Here is a 21,688-nt window from a genome sequence, read left to right as displayed (position 1 = left end):
GTAGTCTGTCTTCTCATTCCTTTGGTTCAGTGTCATCTCAGGGACATTTCTAAGGACAAGGGATTCAGGGAGATGACTGTGCTGCTGTTGTTTTTGCTATCAGTGCAAGTAATAAACTATCTAAATTTGTTTGAGCTCAGAGTCTCCCTAAAGGCCAAATCTGTGGGAGTGTGAGAGCCAACATGGCAGCTGTAACTGTCCCTCACATTAACTTCTTGGCTCTGACTTGACTCAGTAAATGTAATGGAAGAAACAGGCTTGGGAAAGTGGGGGACATGAAGAGTTCTGTTTGAAAGTTGAGTTTGAGCTGTTTATAAGACATTTGAATGAGGATCCTAGGGTGTATGTCTATAGCTCCAGGAGATCCTACGGTTGTAGGTCTATAGCTCAAGGAAGAAGGTCTAGGTGAAGTTTGGGAGTCATTAGTAGGTTAGTGGTATTTTAAGTCATTCCATTAACTGAGTTCACCCCAGGGAAGCACAAAAGCAGAGAAGGCCAGTTTCTCTAAAGTTGACCTTTAAAGGAAGGAGAAACAGCCTAAAGAAGATTCAGGAGGAATACAGGTGTGGTGTCATGCCAGGAGATGGGGTTCACCAATATCAAATGCTCTGAGAAGAGGATGGGTGAGTTAGGGTTGGGTCTGGGAACATGAAGAGTGATGCATATCTGTTATACAAGTGAGGGGATGGAAACGGAGGAGGTAGGGGTTAAAGAATGAAGAACAGCCGGTGTAGATATTTTTCGAAAAGTTTTGCTCTCAGCAGAGAAATGGGGTAGTTGGAGCGGATGTGGAGTAATCTAAGGTTTTTATTTAAGATACCAGGAATACTTTAGGTACTTCTAAAATGATATAATTTGGAATTATTCCTGCTCTTTTTCAATAATTTGATATATTATTTTTTAAATTTTGTTTTTAGTTGTATATGTTCATGATAACTTTATTTTTGTCGTGCTGAGGATTGAACCCAGTGCACTACATGTGCTAGGTAAGTGTTCTACCCCTACCTAAGCTACAAACCTAGCCCAATAATTGGATATATTATTTTAGTAGAAGCCCAAATTATCATTTTGCTCTATATGAAGATGTTCTAGTCATAAGTTTTTAACATAGTCATCTTAAAAAAACACACTTGATATCAAATATATTAATAATGTTATCCTATATTCATTTTCTTGGTGCCTCTAGTTAATTATCTGATTGGTGAGATCACACAAGAATTATCTAAGAAATGGATTTCCTGAATCTAATTCTTATATCTTTAGGTAATATTAAAGGTAAAAATAAAATTAAAGTAGAAAAATATTAATATGAATATTTTTATTATTACAAATTATTTAAATGAATGAATATACACTAACATCGTCTATAGTTCAGAAATCTTTTATATGTGACTGTAAATATAAGGAGCTAACTATGCCCAGTGCTATTCACAATAACATGCTATGTAGAATACTGATAAGAGACCATATAAGTGTACGCAACTGATCTAAACAGAGACACTTCTAGGGCAGCACTATTTTAATCCTTATTTTTCAGAAAAGGATCCTGAGCTAGTGTCAGGTTACATGAGAAACAGATAAACAGAGGCAATATGATTGAGAGCTTACTCTCACACTGTAACTTCATCCTGTAGAAGTTAGGTCAATATTATTTTTTGAGGGGTCTGGGAAGTTTGGGTTTTGTTTGCCTAGCTGAGTGTTGAAAAATTGTTTAAAGATACCCAAAGTGATACTGTCATAAAAAGACACTTTGACCTAAGGTGAAGTTCCATTGTTGCACCTTATCATGACAGTCAGAAGTTTTCTTTTAGGCTTTTGAGCAACAATGACAGTCAACAGTACCAGACTGGTTCATCTCTATCCCTTGTGGCCTTCTATCAGTAACAAAGTAGTGAGACCATAAACAGCTGAAATCACTGTTCTCTAATTTTCTTCAGAGCTCCTGATCCTAAATTCCTCACTTAAGAGGTAGAAGTCAAGTAAATATTTTCATGTAGAATGAATAGTTGAATAATGAGTGATTGGTTTTAGAACAACTCAAAGCAATTAGAAGCCAAATAAATTCCAATCACATTTTATATAGCTTTCATCCTTGGTCACCGCCTGAAATTTAAGCTCTCTGATGGTTTCAATCATGGTCCATACAATAAAATAGTAACCACAGTTATTTTAACACAAAACAACTAATTCAAGGAATTAATTAAACAAGTTTTGACTGACAAAAAAGACCCTGAAGTAACATGAAAGCAGCTATCACTTATACACACAAAAAAAATGTTAACAGTTATCTCCTGGTAGTAGGAGTATGGCTAATTTTTCTACAGATATAAATAATTTAAAGTACAGCTTAAGTGACTGCATATCCCATTTTCATAGAAATGAATACCATCATTCATATAAGCCTAAAAGTTAGGCTTCTACAAGTCAATCCAGACATCATATAACATACACAGAATTTTCTAGAAAATGGTTATAGAATCGTATGGCATGAGATTTCACTAGTAGAAGGCACAACCATGTCGTGAAACTGCAGACTCAGGAAAAGTTACTGTAGCACTAGTACCAGTTAACACACCTCTCAACTTGGCACAGGAAAATTCAATTCCTAGGGACAAAGGAGTCCTTCAGGTATATGTTGAAATTTTCACAGTTCAGCTGCAGAAGATCAATATTTTGTTTGTCCCCACCTAGTCCACTGTGGCGCTTTTGGTTTTTTGTTTTGTTTTGTTTAGAAAATGCCTTTTCTACCCACATGGTCACTGACCAGAGCAGCTATTATATGTGACCACATTACCTAAGAAGAGTTGGTTGTGGAGGGATGACAAGCTGACCCTTCCCTGGAACTGGAATAAGGAGATCAATTTCTCTTTGAGTGATCAATAACATGTAAATCTTGGAGTTACGCGTGGTCTTGTGCCACCATGTATTAGGAGAATGGAGCTGATATTCGTTGTGGGGCAGAGCTGCAGGCATTTGAATCCTGACTAAGGTTTGCTGGTTTCCTTCCATGTGTTCCGTGAGGTACTTCAGCTTGCCTCTAACAACCCCTCTTTGAGCTCTGGCAGAGATTTTATGCTTTGTAATCAAAACAATTTTAATACTAACCTATTACTCCATTATTACTAAAAGAATTGGTCTATGTAAAGTTTCTATTATTTGGAGAATGGTGGTATTACTATTTAGTAACCCTCTCTTTTGCCAATCTATTGAGAAAAAAATTTTTTTTTTAATTGAAGCTTGTACTTCTCAAATCAAACAAATCTTTTGCAGGATAAACATTAGGAAAAATCATTAACTAGTTTATATGAACATGAGGTTTTTCTGGATGTATCTCCTAACACATTTTGGGGTTCAGTGACAATGATACAGAAATTTCTTAATATTAAAACTTTGTAATTTAGCATTCAGCCATCAGCCTCAAAGACAAGAAACAAATGGAAAGTTCTTTCAAAATGGCTGAATGTTACATAACCTACACATTAGAGTGTATACACTTTGCTTAGAGACAGCTTGTACCATAAGATCAATTTGCACTATGAATAATGCTAACAGCCTGGGTGACCTACTTTGTAAATCCACCTCAGAAAGGAAGTTACAATCCCAGAAAAAGATAATATAATAATCCCAGCGCCGTGGTGCATGTCTGTAATCCCAGCAGCTCGGAAGGCTGAGGCAGGAGGATCGTGAGTTCAAAGCCAGCCTCAGCAAGAGCAAGGTGCTAAGCAACTCAGTGAGACCCTGTCTCTAAATAAAATACAAAATAGGGCTGGGGATGTGGGTTAGTGGCTCAGTGCTCTGAAGTTCAATCAAAGATAATATAGTAAAGGCAACTTAGTGACTAGAAGAGAGAGAGGATAAATAACTTCAGGTCAGAATATTTGCTGCTATAACGAATTATTGCAATTTAATGGTTCACAACAAATTTATCATCTTCAAGTTCTGTAAGAAGTCAAACACAAATCTCACTGGACTAAAATCAAGTTATCTACAGGATTTCATTGTGTTCTAGAGGTTTCTCTGCCTTTTTCAACTTTTAGATATCGAGTGCATGTTTTCTAGTTTCTAGAGACTACCTGCATCGTTGGCTCACAGCCTCCTTCCTCCAGCTTCAAATCCTGCATCAGCAGATCAAGTCCTCATATTTCATCACTCTGACATCTTGCTCTGCCTCTCCTATTTGTAAGGACCCTGTAATTATGAGGTCCAGAATAAGCTAAGACAATCTCTCTATTTTAAAGTCAACTGATGAGCAAACCTAATTCCATCTGCAGACTTAATTCCCATTTGCTACATAACAATACATTCACAGTTTCAGAGGTTAGCACATGGACATCTGGACACCTTGGGCCAAGCCATTACTCTGCCCACCACAGGGAGTAAGCAAAAAAAAAAAACAAAACAAAAAAAAAAAACGGGACACAGGAACTGAAAGTTATTTGGGTCACTTTAAGTAGGGACAAATAGTTCTCTCTACAGTAATAGTTCCAGGGCGGAGGAGGAGCTGAGGTGTTGGACATCATCTTTTATAGCCAGGAGAAACCGATGGTCTGAAACAACAGAAGGTGTACTTGGGCTAACAATCATTGGAAGGAGGCCAAAAAGTTTAAAATATTTTAGAAAGGCTGTTACAGGAATATGTTTACTTTTTTCAAAATTGGACCTGTTATAGCAGGACATTTCATTAACCTGGAAATTTCACTTCTTCTTTTTTTTTAGTTGTCAATGGACTTTTATTTTATTTATTTATATGTGGTGCTGAGAACCCAACCCAGTGCCTCACAATTGCAAGGCATGTACTTTACCACTGAGCCACAATCCCAGCCCTGAAATTTCACTTCTTAATGCTAGAATCTAATCAAATGTTTCTTATTTATGTAACATTCACTTTAACTTAGCTAAAAGAAGTGAAATGTGAATGTTTTAAATAAATACAACTTTATTTGAAGCTAAATTTTTAGAAATGTTTAAGCATTTATTATAAATATTTACATATACTTATTTATATAAATTATCCTAAGCATAATTATTTCCCGTTTATCAAAAGTTTCAAAGAAATGGTTAAGGAATTAAACTTTGATTTTATTATGTTCATGAATGCTGTTAAAAACTGAAATTTAAACTGGGCTGAGGCACACTTGTTATCCCTGCGACTCAGGAGGCTGAGGCAGGAGGATCACAAGTTCAAAACTAGCCTCAGCAATTTAGGGAGGCCCTAAGCACCTTAGTGAGACCCTGTCTCTAAATAAATGATAAAAAGGGATAGGGATATGGCTCAGTGATAAACTGCCCCTGGGTTCAATCCCTGTTACAAAAAAAAAAAAAAAAGAAAAGAAAAAGAAAAAAGAAATTGTAAAGTACATAAAAATCAAACTTCAAATTTGGTAAGAAAGTAATTTTAAACACAGTGGTTTTTAAAAGTGTTTAAATATTAGTTTTAGATTATGAATACAGACAAGGAGATTAAGGAGAACTGTTGTCTTAGGAACAGACTATAATTCCATAAAGAAAAATCAAGGCATTGTTTCTCCTTATATTTAAGCCACAATGACGTGCAGACAGAACTCTAGAACTCATTCCAGTACTCTGGTTCTACAAGTACTAACAGGCTATAGACACCGGTTAATAACCTGCCTGGAGCTTTGACCTTGAAAATTAATGGCAACTGTGAAATGATGTGACCAAACCAAGATACAATTCCTTACAAAAGCAAATCCCAACCGATATCAAGAAGAAAAAGAAAATATATGACCTTATTTTGAGAACACAATTTCATCACAAGGATATTTTTACACACTAACCCTCACTAATGTACACTTAATTCTTCATAGATCCAGAAGTGCAACAGGTGACTAAGATGATGAGTAACAACACGATGGTAATAACAAATCCCAAACTTGGCAGCCTAACAGATGACTATGATGTACTAAACTAATAAACTTTTAATAAGCAGAATGTCTCCAATCTGTTCTTCATCCTTCATGTTTCTCCTCTTAGACCTTCGGTTCACAATTCATTTTCATCCATTTCTGTAGGAAGAGGGCTTTGGGTAGAACAGGATGAACAGCTGCCATTCTCAGGTATGGGTGTCTGTGCTGGCCAGTTTTCCTGCAAGAGCGGTCTTGGAGAAAAAAGAAATCGTGTCTCAAACCATTCCAGTGACTCTCCATCATCCTTCTCCAACAGGAACTGATACTCACCGAATCTGATCATGCACCGGTAGGGCAAGTCCATTTTATTTAGGTAGCCTAGCACCTGGCTGTCCACAATCAGACTGGTCTTCCTGCTCATATTTTTAATTTCAAAAGAGAGAACTGAGCTGTTAAACTGTTTAAATGGCTGCAGAGAAAACTGAATTCGCGAAGCCTGTTTGTCCTGAAAAGCATAATGACAGATATTGGAATTCCGTCCAAATTTTATCACTTCGGTGGAGGGGAATTTCTTTCTATCATAAAATGTTATGGATTGAAATATTCCACTTTGCAACTGGCCAGGATGATAAACAGTCATGTGGAGACAAGTTACTGTCTCTTCTGTGTCGGCATCTTCAAAAGTGGACATGATATGCACCAGAAGATCAGCCTGCAACAGTTAAACCACCAGAGTTAGTTCATATCCCTGAGAACTTTGATTCTAGTATTCTGCTGGAAACTTTTTGATAGATGATAATACACAGGACCCTCTCAATTAGCTAATACATGTGTAAAATCTTACACCAAGCCCTATCGGAATTGGTGTCTTACCTTTTGCTATCTCTACTTTTCATTTCTAGTTTGACCCTAAGACCACACATATAATCTGGACATTAGCAAGTAATGATTATTGACAACATAGTGACATGGAAATTTCAGGTCCATTCTCATTGAAACAGAATAACTTTAGCCCAGATAAAATGACAGTTGTACTTTAAAAAGAAAATTGGGAATTAAAAAATCTCTGGTTTGAATACCCTGAGAGGATGTACCCATAAAACCTACACTTTATTAACTGTATTATGATATCATTAGAAATTGTGAAATCTGATTAAATAAGAAATTTGTTATAAACAAATAATTGAAATATTGTTCCTTATATCCTCACTTAGAGTTCCAATGACTGAAAATAGTAAATGCTTTCAATGGTTATCATATTCTTTAATTTTAAATTTAGACATTACACACTTAAAATAAATCTCCACAAGTTAGTTCTAAATATCATGGTCTGCACTGGTACTGGAGTTGTTTATTTCTGTGCATGGTTTTTAGCAACTGGATGCTTTTTGGTCATTAACCACAAGCAACAAACCAACTGCTGTTAACCACATCCTTATAGCCCCAAGCCCTCGAGCGCCCTCCAACTACACTTCCCTATGTTCACTTTTGATAATGAGAGTATTTAAAGTAGTATAACCAGAGAAGAGTATTAACTGATAAAATTTTTGACGTTATTTTAACATGAAACTGCCATTTCAAAACTAGTTTAGTTTTAAAATTACATGCATATGATTTGAAAATTCAAACGATAAAACAAGAATTTAGAAGTCTCTTTTCCACACCCTAACTCTTTGTCTTTCTCTCCTAGAGTCTATCAAGATTGCTTTTAACCTTAAAAAAGTTGGTTCTTGCTAGCATAAGCATACACACACGCACACACACACACACACACACACACACACACACTCACACCAGCATGAGCATGCACACACATGTGCCACGTGTGCATGTTTCTCCCTAAAGCCTTTCACAAATATAAACATAGTAGATTTAGTTCTGGAATTTGCATTGTTTCCTTAAGAGTGCACATGGGTGACTTTTTTCCCACCTCTACCCATCTCAATATAGCTCACTCCTTAGCAGCTCCACAGAGTTCCTTTCATCTGTGTTGTGATGAGGTGTACAGAGATGCTAAGCATCCCCTGCTTTTCTTGTGTGCTTCTTGCTTGTATTGCTGGACCTCTGCTTATACTAGTTTGGGGTTTTGACACTAATAATCTTAAGTGAGGTTGATTTTTAGTTTATATTTCATTATTTTTTGTTTGCCATCTACATTAGATGTTGGTATCAAAACTATACTGATCTGAAAAAGAAAAAAAAAGAATACTTTATTCCCTTTCTGTTTGTTGCTATTTACTTTTTAAATATTTATCCTTAAGTTTTAGGTGGACACAATATCTTTATTTTACATTTATGTGGTACTGAGGATCGAACCCAATGCCTCCTGCATGCTAGGCGAGCACTCTATCACTGAGCCACAACCCAGCCCCCCTACCATTTACTTTTAAAATAGAATCTTTTCTTCTGTTTTGCAATGTTATGCTGCTAAAACCAAAATTAATTCACTTCATTATTCAACAAGTAGCAGAGCTGAGCAAGATTACTATTTTTTACTTGGAAATGCATCTTTATCTTTACAGTTTCAATCATCATATAGTTCTTGGACATTGTAATATCATATTGGACTACCCAAAGAGAAAAGAAATGTCTAGTTATAAGTAGAAAAAGTGAGAGAAACCCTCAAAATCTTGGGCCAAGAGTGACAAAAATAATCATGAAAACAAAGCCAGCAAGAATTAACACACAATGAATAGAACTGGTTGATCCATCCTACACTGTGATTTGAAGATGCTTTAATTAGGATAATAAAGTCTCATTATTCAAGAAGTAGACAGCGTAAGAGAGAATAATTATAATAAGTCATGGGATGATGCAATTAGCAATTGACAAGAAAAAATGTACTATTGTGCTATCTAGGTAATTTTCACTTTCCTCCTAGGTTTTCCTGTTTGTTTTAAAATTTTTCACAATATTAAAAAATCAAAATTAAAGAAAAAAATTTAAAACAAAAAATTTGCTCTTAACATTCAGTAAATAAAGAAGAGCAAGAATCTGTCCGTGTCCTCCAGCTCTGTCTGGGATAAGCTGCCATTATTCTAGTTCATTCCTGGGGTTTGGGCAGTTCCAAAAAGAGAACTGGATTTAAACATTCTGTATTCTGGATATAAACAGACTTTTTGTGGACAGCCAATTTTTGGTTTTGGATTTCTATATAAGCTCTTGGTTTATAATTCTGTCTTTTGAGCAAATTCACCACCAAGAAAAGTTTGCTTCATATAGGCTTTTACACCTTGTACCCAGGGCAGATATATTATCCAAGGGAAAAAATAGGCATTCTGGTTTGTAAATCAAGGTCTATAAGCAGGTCAGTGTGAATCAATTTTTATAGGGTTTGATGAACCTATGAACACACAGTAGTGACTCCTTCCAACATACACTGTCAAGTATTTGCTACCTCTTCCTCCCAGGCCTACCCCTCCCAGTTCTGATCCATTAGAAAGATGACTGGTCTACTCCTTCAGAATGGTGATTCACCCCTTAAGAACCATGTCAACATGAATGGAAACATGAGTGGAAATTTAACGTTCAAGAAGAATTTATGGGAGGGGGTACCAGGGAATGAACCCAGAAGTGCTTAACCTCTGATCTACACTCCTAGCCTTTTTAATTTTTTATTGAGACGGGATCTTGCTAAGTTGCTTAGGGCCTCACCAAATTGCTGAGGCTAGCCTCGAATGTTCAATCCTCTTGCCTCAGCCTCCTGAGTCCCTGGAATTTCAGGTGTGCACCACCAGGCCAGGCTCCAAGCAGAAGCTTTAAAAGCTACTGTATACTTGCATCTTCTCTCTTTCCTTTGTTACATCAGAAGTTTCCAAAAGTTAATGATCAACCTGGGTCCTGGAGGGAAGGGCTAGAGACAGATACATAAAGAACATGACATAAGCAAAAAAAAAAAAAAAAATCAACCCTTCTTCTCTGAGATTTTTGGGGTTATTTGTTACTGCACCATAAAGTAGCCTGAGTTGACAAATGCATTTACCTATCTTTCAAAGGTAAGAAAGGACTGACAACAAGGGTTCTTACTTACTATATATGTCTTACATGTGCCAAGCACTGTGCTAAGCCTCCACTTCATCTTTCCTAATGTGCAAAAGAACCCTATGATCCACCATTTCACAGATGAGGGACATGAATCTCAAAGGATTTAAATACTAGCCTATTCACAAATGCAGTGTCAAGGGCAGGATTCAAACTCTAATGCTCCCTCACTTACCATTACAAGCTCTGCCTCCTTGGTTACCAGTTCCTTCACAAACTATAGCAGTTAATCTAAAAAGAAGGAGGACTTGGGAATGTGTGTTCTATAGCCAGCAAGCCACCAACCTAGACTCTAGTTTTGGGAAGGGAAATATGGTTATTAGCACTGCCTCGTTGGAGGAATATGCTCTGAAGCACCAGGTTACCATTAATATCAGTTATTCTGAAACCTGTGTGTAAAAAATATGAGCATGGACCTGGTACACACCAGCAACTATGGCAGGTTGTTTGGGGAGCACCAAAATTGCTCTCTGGTCTCTGATCTAATCTGATCTAATCTGATTGAAGCTGCTCTGACCATAGTCTCTGATTTCAAGTAACTCAGAAACTAATATATTTGTTACAAAGTAGCCTGGATCCCTGGCATTTCAAAGTAGTCAAAAAGAAAACAGAAAAGGCAGAAACTAACAAATAACTAAAATAATAAATTAGTGGATTTTTACAAAAATCTCCTGTGCAGATGCTCAAAAAAGCTTTTTGAAATCTGTGAGACTACCAAATGAACAGAAGGACAATGAGCTTAGATAGTGAAAACAGTGGAGTGGGTATCTCTAAGGAGGGAAACAGGCCAAGGTTAGGAAGGAGACTTACTTTTCACCATATACTTTGAAATTTGGGGATTTTACACTAAGTGCATTAAGATCTATTCAAACATAGCCCAGCCCAGTGTCACATGCCTGTAATCCTAGCTGCTCTGGAGGCTGATGCAGGAGGATAATGAGTTCAAAGCCAGCTTCCATAAAAGTGAGATGCTAAGCAACTCGGTGAGACCCTGTCTCTAAATAAAATACAAAACAGGGCTGGTGATATGGCTCAGTGGTCGAGTGTCCCCAAGTTCAATCCCCAGTACCCACCCCCCAAAACATTCCACAAATCATTCAAACATTAACAATTTTTTTCTTTACAAAAATCATGAAGTCTTAGAATTTTAAGGAATTTATGGGAATTGGAGATTAGCAAAGCATCATTAATTGGCAAACTATGAAATCTGACATCATAAAGTTGAAGAACACTGATGATGTCTGACAAACAGTATTATCTGTTTTAACAAAAGAGCTACAATAAAACAGGGCATGTGGGTTGCATGCTTGAGTGTCAAAAGAAGAGCTGACCCCAGCTGGACACCAGGAAGTGCACACTTAACTGGAGAAAAGAGGGTTATATTCAGTTCAAGAGAAGGCTTCCCACTCCTCTGAAAGAAAAGAAAAGAAGAATGGATATGTGCACAGAGGTTGAATGAAACAACGCTATGCCATCTCCCAACTCTGACCCCTCCCATACACACCCTACCCCCAAGGTCCTGCAAAACCAGTGAAGTGACATACTACCCTGGCATTGCAGAAGGATGTTTGGCCTTCAAATGTCATAAATAAAAAGTTATTCAGAGATCTTTCTTTCTTTCTTTTTCTTTTTTCTTTCTTTCTTTCTTTCTTTTTTTTTTTTTTTTTTGGTAGAAGTAGCCAGGTGTCCAAGCAGTTTAACAGAAAGTTTGGCACCCCTGGGTGGTCATGCATGCCAACAAAGTTTCTCAAGTTTTAAGAGTTTGGTCAAAAAAAAAAAACAAAACAAAGCAAATTTGACCGTAATAATGGAATTCCTTGTGGATGATGTGTTAGGAAAATGTACCCCTCTAAAATTTTTGCCTTCTTCTCTCTCTGCCTCAACTCCTCACTGATATTCTGGAGAGAATATGTGATTAAAAGTAGGAAATTCCCATTATTTTCCAAGTCTTTTCTCCCTGACAAATACCCCACTCTAAGCTTATAGGAGGGGAAGAGAAAATTGGGAGCAAAACTAGACAGTTTTCCTCCTGCCCAACCCGCTCGGCGGTCATCACCCTGCAGCGCCCCTTTGAAGCCATCAGGGAGGACCCTAAAGTGTAGCAGAGCTTGTCAGCAGAATCAACATGTGCTGCGCTCACAGATCTTCCAAAAAGAGTGCTGAAAACCGGACTCAGAAGGAACAGAACCTTAGAGAGCTCAGCGTTCTCAGGGACTGTGCCTTCTTCCTCCCAGGCCGCTTGACTGGCCTGTCCCCCTGGAACGTGCGCAGCCACACTTGTCCGAGGCTGCGGACGTCCGCTGTGAACAGTGTGAATTCAGGCTTCCAGGGGATTTGGGAAATTCCGATTTCTGCTCTGGAAGCTGGGGAAAGTCCCAGAAAGCAACTTTCCTAAGAACCCAACTGAAACAGGCAGGCAGAGGAACTCGCGCTCCGGGGAGCCTCGGTGCCTGCGAAAGGTCCCGCCCCCCAACGAGAGCATGGGGCGGGGGCAAGGGCAAGGGACTCACGCTAGGATGCTCCGTGCGCCTGCCACCCTCATGCATGACACTTTTTTTTTTTTTTTTTTTGCTTTCTGGTTAGGAAAAAAAAAAAAAAAAACTTACAAAATATAGCAAAGTACAAAGAAGGCACACCCACATCTCCAAAACTTTCCAGAAGCTCCCCATTTTACAAGTGTCCATGTTTTACAAGGCTGGGCTCAGGCTAGCATTTTTCCTTAGTGTGTCGTAGGTGTCCGCCTTCAAACCAAGCCAGCAGGCGCGTCTGGTGAAGACTTCATGCTACACCCGAAAACTTCCTAGACAAAGCTGACCTCTCTAAGGGGTAAACAGGAGTCCCCACCTCTCCCCTGGACTGCTGACCAGCAGGTACCTTGGGACTCAGGGGTCCGCGAACTTTCTCGAGCGGCTGCAGCTGGAGGGAGGCTTGGGGTAGCTGTCCCCGGGGCCAGATGTGAGACGCAGAAGGTGGGTGTGCGCGACAGGCCGAGGCGCCGGGACAGCGCGACACGCCAGGCTGCGGGTGCGAGGGACCCCGGGCAGCCCAACCTCCCACCAGCGAGTGCTTATAAAGCCTGGCGGAGGCGGGAAGGTTTCAGACTCCGCCCGCCCCTCGCCAGCCCCTTCCTTCTTTTGGTCACCGCCGCCAATGACGTTCCCTGGAGAAGCCCGCCCGGTCACCGCCTGACTTCTCGTGACCGGGTTGGAGGCGCTGGGTGCCAGCGATGACCACGCCTTCCCCAGCAGCCCACTCCCGGACAGCATGTGACTTGAGAGCTCGGTTTTGAAAAGAAGGGAACTAGATCCCTTCAACATTAAGGGCTACTTCTCCCCACAAAGGAGGGTTGCCCTGGGGTCACAGCAGGCTGGGAACAGAACTCCCTTTTTGGTGACTAAGGATAACTAGGAATGCAGGATCACAGTCCCCAGGGGAGAGCAGGTCTCCTTCGCAACTGAGAGGACCCGTGGGATGAAATGGACAAAATTATGCTATGTGTACACATGAATAGATCACAGTGAATTCCACTTTTATGTATGCCTAGAAAGCCCCAGTTAAAATTTAGTTCAGTGGTAGAGTGCTTGCCTAGCATGTGCGAAGCCCTGGGTTCGAATCTACCACCATAAAAATTAATTGATTGATTAATTAATTAATAGAAGGACGATCTGTAGAGTAAGGGGAATAGGGGAGGGAGGGAGGGACAAGTGGAAAGGAAACCCTGAGGTTGAAATGGAGCAAAATATATTCCATGCATGTGTGATTGTGTCAAAATGAACCCCACTAGTAATGTAGAACCATAATGTACTAATGAAAACTTTTTTCTAAAAAAAAAAGCACAGAGGATTCCAACCTACTCCTCGGTGTCTGCGCCTTACACCCACGCAAACAGGCCCTTCCTCTCCAACCACACCCTTATGAGGGGACTCTTTGCTTAATACCCAAGGGCTGGGATTCCGCAGGGAAAAGCTGGTACATGGTGAAATGGGAAGCATCCCCTTGGAGTCCTTCATAATTGTGAAGAAGGTAATGCTTTTCTGCCCCAAAAATATTCAGAATGAGCTAATCGTGGAGAAGGGCTAAAGAGGATAGGTGTCAACATTGGGACAGGAGCCAGATTCTGTATAAGGAGAGAACGGATTGAGAATCCAGGAAGGAGGACAAATTTAGCATGACCGAGGTCATCATAGCCTACTTCACGTTTTGCGAGACGTTGCGCTGATTCTCATAGTCATCAAATGGAAGCCAGTCGTCTGGATTCTCTGCTTGTTTGTGGGTCATTTTCACTGGCAATAAAATGACATGAACGCATGCTTGATGCTTCCCGGTCTGACTGAGAGGCTGTGTGGGAGGAGTGAAGTTTTGAACTTCTCTGACTGAGATAGGGATAGTTAGGAGCGTAATTATGATCAAGGGAGGGGTGCATCTACAGTGAAGCAGATTCCTGTAAGGACTGAAATTTTGTTAATCATCAACATTTATTATTTCTTGTTAGGAATAGAGACAGCCAGTGTATCTTCTTTCCGTTGAAGAACATTATTGCAGGTGGTAGATAAGAAGTGCAACTTGACTATGCCAATAAACACATAAAATAAAACAATGTTATCAGAATTGGACTTTCTGCTTCATAATTTTTTGATATTTTTTTAGTTGTAGTTAGACAGATTACATTTGTTTTATTTATTTATTTTTATGTGGTGCTGAGGATCAACCCAGGGCCTCACATGTGCTAGGCAAGCGCTCTACTGCTGAGCCATAACCCCAGCCCCTGCTTTATAATCCTGAAAGGTAAATCAAAGAGGATGTGATAATGTTTTATAAACTGCAAAGAACCAAATAAGTAGGTGTTATTAGTAACTGATAGAGAAAATGCAACAATTGCTAAGAAAAAAGTACAAAATGCTAGAGATTGTTCTGTTTCTCTTAAGATGATTGACCTATTTGATTTACTAAAGGACTCAAAATGATACTTTAAATAAGCTGTTATTTATGTGTTATAATCGAATTTCATTAACAGTCATTTCCCTCTGGCAACTGGTTAAAAATAATGGATCTTCAACCTGAAAATTGAGGGAATTGAAAAAACGTCAAAGTGTGCACTGGAGAGGCTTCTATTCTTTGTGTTCTTTGAAGACTTGAAGGGACACTTGGCAGAGTTCAATGTGATGCTTATCTCCTTTCAAATAATGGGTATGGTCATTCCATCTTGGTTTTCCAGATTTCTTGAAAACTGAGAAAAAGTCCAAAAAACTTCTAAAAGCTTGAACAGGGTCAGAGCCAAAGAGAAATGTACCTATTTCCATAATTTTAATTTATTGAATTTTCTGAAGTTCCTTGGGAGTATTTACAAAAGAAGCAATTTTAAATCATTCATATCTAAATTAAGTAATTTGTTTTCATTGCTATTTCTGTTTGTGTAAAACCATTAAAACCGTTATTTTTAAATGAAGAGATCATTTTACAGATTTAATAGATTTTACTTGTTTTATTTTTATTCAGGGTCAAATTTAAATAAACAGTAAAGATCATTTTTAATGGAAAAACCTAAGCATCATTCTTTGATCATGAAAATGTCTTCACTGTGAAAGGAACACAGTGGGACTTTATGCAATGGAAGTTTACTAAGCAAATGACTAAAATGTGAGAGTCCTCCAGCAGTCACATAAGACTGGAGAAATGTAAAGCGCTCACCACGTGCTGCCATTACAAATCTGCTGATGAGAAAATGCCTGCTGGACTGCATTTTTGAGGCCTTCTTATTTGTAGTTTCCTTTTTTGAAAAGGAACAGAAAATTGATTCTTTTAGTTTCAATGTGGTCGTGTCATTTTAACAAACTTGTCCTTCAAAGAATAAAACTTTCTCTTGCATTCATGGGCTGCTCACACCTTGTAAATTAGAGGTTATACTACTTTTTTGTGACTTTCATTAAGACTTCAGCCCAGGGCTGGGGATGTGGCTCAAGCAGTAACACATACGCAAGGCGCTGGGTTCGATCCTCAGCACCACATAAAAATAAAATAAAGATGTTGTGTCCACCGAAAACTAAAAAATAAATATTAAAAAATTCTCTCTCTCTCTCTCTCTCTCTCTCTCTCTCTCTCTCAAAAAAAAAAAAAAAAAAAAAAAAAGTCAAACCCTCCCAGGGGTGATGGGGTCATAGGAAGCGCACTAAATGTTTTCAGGAAGATTTTAAAAGGAAGTCTTTAGGGAAATGGATACCCCCAAAGTTGGACTTGGATTGTTCAGCAAACCAAAACAGAAAGAAAACAATGGATATTAATGTTCTTGGTACAAAAATGAGAGACTTACTGTTTGAACTATCAGTAGCTAATCATTTAATTTGAAAATAATATAAAATGCCCACAATCTAACATATTTCTATCCAGCTTTGAACATTTTGAAATTTCCAGGTTAAATTGATACTAAAAGTATTTTTTCCCTCAATTCTTCTATTCAATTGTCATATTCCATAAATTAACTTTCCCCACCACTGTCACCCTCATCCCTATGATATGGATCCCACGTGATATCTAATTGATACTTGGTTGTTTCAGATGACAAAAATATTTTTCCATGGAGAGAATCTTCAGAATAGTTTTTAGATACTTTCTCAAAATCCATAATTAAGCCCACTTTTTTCATTTATAATTAGAAATAAAGGAAGCTGATTTATGGTAATACAATGACATCCTATAGAAAAAGTAAGACAGAGTTGCTTGTCTATGTTTCTTGCTGGTAACTGGGTTATGAGATACCTGCTCTCTATTCAGAGTGCTCTTTGCAATGAAGATAAACCCTCATCTGACTCCCTTGTCCAACTCAGACCTTCAGATTATGTGTAACTCCACTCAGGGCTGCTATGCTAGTCTACAAAAACATTTGGCATTGTCTGAGTGAACCTCACCTAGCTCTTCTTCCATTAATCCCAAAATGAGTAACAGGAAAAAGCCCAAATTGTTTGCATGGAAACCCAGAAGGCTTAGTTTGGACTTCTTTTTCTTTTCCTGCAGTAAAGTAGCTGGAATTAAAACGGATAATTTATATTTATGTGCAAAGAACTTCAGGATGCACTACTAAAGAAAAAACAAGTACAGAACAAAAATGCTGCCATTTGTAGAAAGATGTATTTCAATGCATGAACTATCTGCAGAGACCCTTGGAACTGATAATATTGATTAATCTGAGAAGAGCATGGTGGAGAGAGGGGTGGAAGGTGAGAGTGGGGGAGAGATTTCTCACTGTGTGCTTTTTCAGGCTGTTTGGATTTTATAATATTTTGCACATATTACATTTACTTACTTATACACACATGCTCACACACACACACACACACACACACACACACACACACACTCAAACTTGATAAAAAGAGACAAGTAAGAGAATCTTTCAAGAGAGAAATCCCAGTGCTTCAGAGCCTCAGTATTTTTCATATGATGGAAGGCTGATAAAATTCAGGCTCTCCAGAGAGTAGTTAGTGATAAGGAGAAAACTGGATGCCCTAGAGACGGGGTCCGTGGAGGGTATAAGGAGGTGAAAGAGTCAGCCTGTGTAAGGCCCTCAGTTCTCCCTACGGGCAGTGTGGGACAGTTGCTGTGGAAGACAGAGTTCTAAGATGGCCCCCAAGACTCCTGCCCACTGGTGAACAAGTCTGTATCAGCTCCTCCTCTGAGTACAACAGAACCTATAGATGTGATGGCATGCCACCACTGTGATGGGTCCTAATCAGTTGTCTTGGTTTCCAAAGGAAGAAGATCCAGTTGGGCTGGACCTAAGAAGGTGAGTTTTCTTTTTTAATTGGAGCATTATGACATGTAATAGTGAGCTTAGATGTTACATATTTCTACTAAACTGCAAATTTTATATTGGATCCCCAACAAACAGCCAGCCTCCTATATGCACATAACATAATTTAGTCCATTTCATTCCCCACTACTTCCATTTCCCTTCCCTCCGCACTTCTCAGGTCCTCCTACTCTACTGGTCTCCCATCTATCTTCATTAGTTTCCCCAGCTGCCATTTTTTTGTTCTTTTTTTTTTCTCTCTAGTTTCCACACTTTCTCGACAAGCTGGTGAGTTCTTAAGAGGACAGATCTTTCAATGAAGTCAGAGATACGTGCTCCTGGCCTGGAAGCAGGCAAATGTTTCACCAGAACTCCTTGCAAAGGCCACATGGCAGGGAATTTTGGATGCCATCTAAGAGTGGCGAGCGGTCCAGCCAACAACTAATGAGAAAATGGGACCTCAGCTCTACAACTGCAATTCTGTCAACAACACAAATGGGCCTAAAAGGGACCTGGAGCCTCAGATGAGAACTGAGTGTTCTCAGCAGTAATGTGCCAGATTTCTGACAGAAATCTTGAAATAAGAATGGGATCTACTAGGGGCACTTGGCCACTGAGTCACGTTCTCAGCCCTATTTTGTATTTTATTTAGCGACAGGGTCTCACTGACTTGCTTAGCACCTTGATTTTGCTGAGGCTGGCTTTGAACTTGAGATCCTCCTGTCTCAGCCTCCTGAGCTGCTGGGATTACAGGTGTGTACTTGGTGCCTGTTGGGCACTGTGGTTTTTGTTTGTTTGTTTGTTTTGTATATCATAGAAACTTTATTATTCCTCTAAATTCTTAAAAACTTTAAAAAGTTTCTTGCTCTACTTATGGTACCATTTGTAGACATTTAAAATGCGTTTGCATTTATAAATAGTTTGCAGATAATTTAATGGATGCTGTTTTAAACTGCAAATTTTATACTGATTACACAACAAACAGAAAACTAACAGAGTTGCTTTTGTTACAGGGTCCCAGTCTATTGTGAAGTTCGCCAATGGCCCTGGGGCTCCCAGTCACCCACTATCAGTACCAGAGGCCATGTAAGTAAGGGAAGAAGATTTGGGAGGTACACTATTTTGCTTGTCATATGTCCCTTAAACCAAGTAGCAATTTTCCTTGTTGATCCTGAATTTCCTCAAAAAGTATTCCTTGTCATCAGAAGAAATTTTTAGTACAAAAAGAAACTTCACCTTAAATATTATAATTAAGTATTTACTTACTCAGCAAAAAAAAAAAAAAAGAAAGAAAGAAAGAAAAGAAAATCATGGCATATGCAGGTAAATGGATGGAGTTGAAGAAAATAATGCTAATTGAAGTTAGCCAATCCCCAAAAAACAAATGCCGAATGTTTTCTCTGATATAAGGAGGCTGATTCATAGTGGAGTAGGGAGAGGGAGTATGGGAGGAATAGATGAACTCTAGATAGGGCAGAGGGGTGGGAGGGGAAGGGAGGGGCATGGGATTAGAAAAGATGGTGGAATGAGATGAACATCATTACCCAAGTACATGTATGAAGTCAGGAATTGTGTGAATATACTTTGTATATAACCAGAGATATGAAAAGTTGTGCTCTATATGTGTAATATGAATTGTAATGCATTCTGCTGTCATATATAACAAATTAGAACAAAAAATAAATTTTTAAGAAGTATTTACATTTTGCTTGTTAATGCTTCACCACTAATTTTTAAAATCTATGAATCACTAACATCCTGAAAAATAATGACATTTTTTAACAAAGGAATCATAAAATACACATTATTTAATCTGCAACGCAATAATTTCATTCTCTCCTAAAATAAAATAGAAAATCCTGGCTTATTGAAATGCCTGACCTGAAATAAGTTTTCCATCTACCCTCCATCTCTGTTTCTCTCTTAGTGTTCACTATCATTGTGCTATCAAAAAAGTATATAATTCTAAAAAGAAAGTTCCAGAATGGCATTCTGGTCACCCTCCACATACATATACCACTACCAGAAATAACACTATTCATTGCTATTTCTGTCTTCAAATTTATGACATAATTAATTATATTATAAAACAGGTAAGGTGATCTTGAGGTCATCTTGTTCCAACATTTAAGATCCTTTCAGGAAAAGTATAACTCACTCCCAAAGTATGTACCCCCTGAATATTTTATTTAGCCAAAGCTTAGTTGGAATGTTCTCTTCCTGCTTTATTTATTCATCTTACTTAGATTGTACAGTATTCCATCATTGCTCTCTTCTGCCCCTCCACTGATTTGCTCCCGTTAAAGTCATCCTGACCTTCTTCCCAAACCCATGGACACTTTTCTGTTCTCATCCAGCTTCACTACTCTGCATCTGGTAGAGCTGTTGACCGCTTCCACTGCATTGCAACTGTGGCCCAATCCACTGCATCATTCCTGCCTGCTTGGCTTGTAGTTGGGGCTGGCTTCGTGGGTGTGTGACCTGTCGGTATTCCCTGCTGGCTTGTTGTCACCTTTTGAAATTCTTAATTATTTTTTAATAAGAGACCCAGCAAATTATGTTACTGGTCCTGTGGATGGGGGAGGAAAAATTTGGGGGTTTTTTGTTTTTTTTTTTTTAATTTATTCTAATTTGTTATACATGATGGCAGAATGCAATTTCATATTACACATATAGAGCACAATTTTTCAAGTCACTGATTGCACACAAAGTATTTTCACACCATCCGTGTCTTCATACATGTACTTAGGGTAATGATGTCTAACTCTTTCCACCATCTTTCCCACCCCCTTCCTTTCCCCTCCCACCCCTTTGCCCTATCTAAAGTTCCTCCATTCCTCCCATGCTCCCCCTACCCATCGCCATTATGAGTCAGCATCCTCATATCAAAGAAAACATTTGGCCTTTGGTTTTGGGGGATTGGCTTTCTTCACTTAGCATTATATTCTCCAACTTCATCTATTTACCTGCAAATGCCATGATTTCATTCTCTTTTAATGCTGAGTAATATTCCATTGTGTATATATACCAAAGTTTCCCTATCCATTCATCTACTGAAGGGCATCTAGGTTAGTTCTAAAATTTAGCTATTGTGAATTGTGCTGCTGTCAACATTGATATGGCTGTGTCTCTATACCAAGGAGTGGGATAGCTGGGTCAAATGGTGATTCCATTCCCAGTTTTCCAAGGAATCTCCATACTGCTTTCCATATTGGCTGCACCAATTTGCAGTCCTACCAGCAACATGTGAGTGTGCCTTTTCCCCCACACTCTCGCCAACACTTATTGTTGTTTGTATTCTTGATAGCTGCCATTCTGACTGGAGTGAGATAAAATCTTAGAGTAGTTTTGATTTGCGTTTCTCTGATTGCTAGAGATGTTGAACATTCTTTCATATGTTTGTTGATTGATTGTAGATCCTCTTCTGAGAAGTGTCCATTTCCTTGGCCCATTTATTGATTGGGTTATTTGTTGGTTTTTTTTGGTTTGTTTTTGGAGTTTAGCTTTTTGAGTTCTTTGTATACCCTAGAGATTAGTGCTCCATCTGATGTGCTTGTGGTAAATATTTGCTTCCCTTCTGTAGGTTCTCTATTCACTTCACTGATTGTTTCTTTTGCTGAGAAGAAGGTTTTTAGTTTGAATCCATCCCATTTATTGATTCTTGGTTTTAATTCTTGCGCTACAAGAGTTTTATTAAGAAAGTTGGTGCCTAATCTGACATGATAGAGATTTGGACCTACTTTTTCTTCCATTAGGCATAGGTTCTCTTGTTTAATTCCTAAGTCCTTGATCTACTTTGAGTTGAGTTTTGTGCATGGTGAGAATAGCTAGATATAAAATCAACACCATAAATCAAAGGCATTTTTTTACATCAGTTAAATCCGCTGAAAGTGAAACTAGGAAAACCACCCCATTTACAATAGCCTTAAAAAAAATACAAATTTAACAAAAGAGGTGAAAGACCTCCACAATGAAAACTACAACATGCTAAATAAAG

The 21,688-nt window shown here is 38.6% G+C and overlaps 1 protein-coding gene across 2 annotated transcripts; it reads right to left on the bottom strand.

The window, feature by feature from the left end:
* Nucleotides 1–5,513: 5,513 nt before the first annotated feature.
* Nucleotides 5,514–12,900, bottom strand: Tifa (TRAF interacting protein with forkhead associated domain). Of its 2 annotated transcripts, none has more exons than XM_076865012.2 (2): nt 12,783–12,900; nt 5,514–6,579 (listed from the first exon to the last, which is right to left on the bottom strand). In XM_076865012.2, the coding sequence occupies exon 2, from the start codon at nt 6,556–6,558 to the stop codon at nt 6,004–6,006; it is 555 nt and encodes a 184-aa protein (XP_076721127.1). In that variant the 5' UTR covers nt 6,559–6,579; nt 12,783–12,900; the 3' UTR covers nt 5,514–6,003. The 2 variants fall into 2 exon arrangements, with proteins under 2 accessions (XP_076721127.1, XP_076721128.1); XM_076865013.2 differs by lacking the exon at nt 12,783–12,900 and adding an exon at nt 9,522–9,603.
* Nucleotides 12,901–21,688: the final 8,788 nt, after the last annotated feature.

Source organism: Callospermophilus lateralis, chromosome 8, assembly GCF_048772815.1.
Source record: "Callospermophilus lateralis isolate mCalLat2 chromosome 8, mCalLat2.hap1, whole genome shotgun sequence".
Lineage (NCBI taxonomy): Eukaryota > Metazoa > Chordata > Mammalia > Rodentia > Sciuridae > Callospermophilus > Callospermophilus lateralis.
This window is presented reverse-complemented; position numbering and strand designations above follow the sequence as displayed.

What these genes read in the sequence shown, in the direction of transcription:
- Tifa (XM_076865012.2), bottom strand. Translation starts at nt 6,558, where the DNA reads ATGTCCACTTTTGAAGATGCCGACACAGAAGAGACAGTAACTTGTCTC.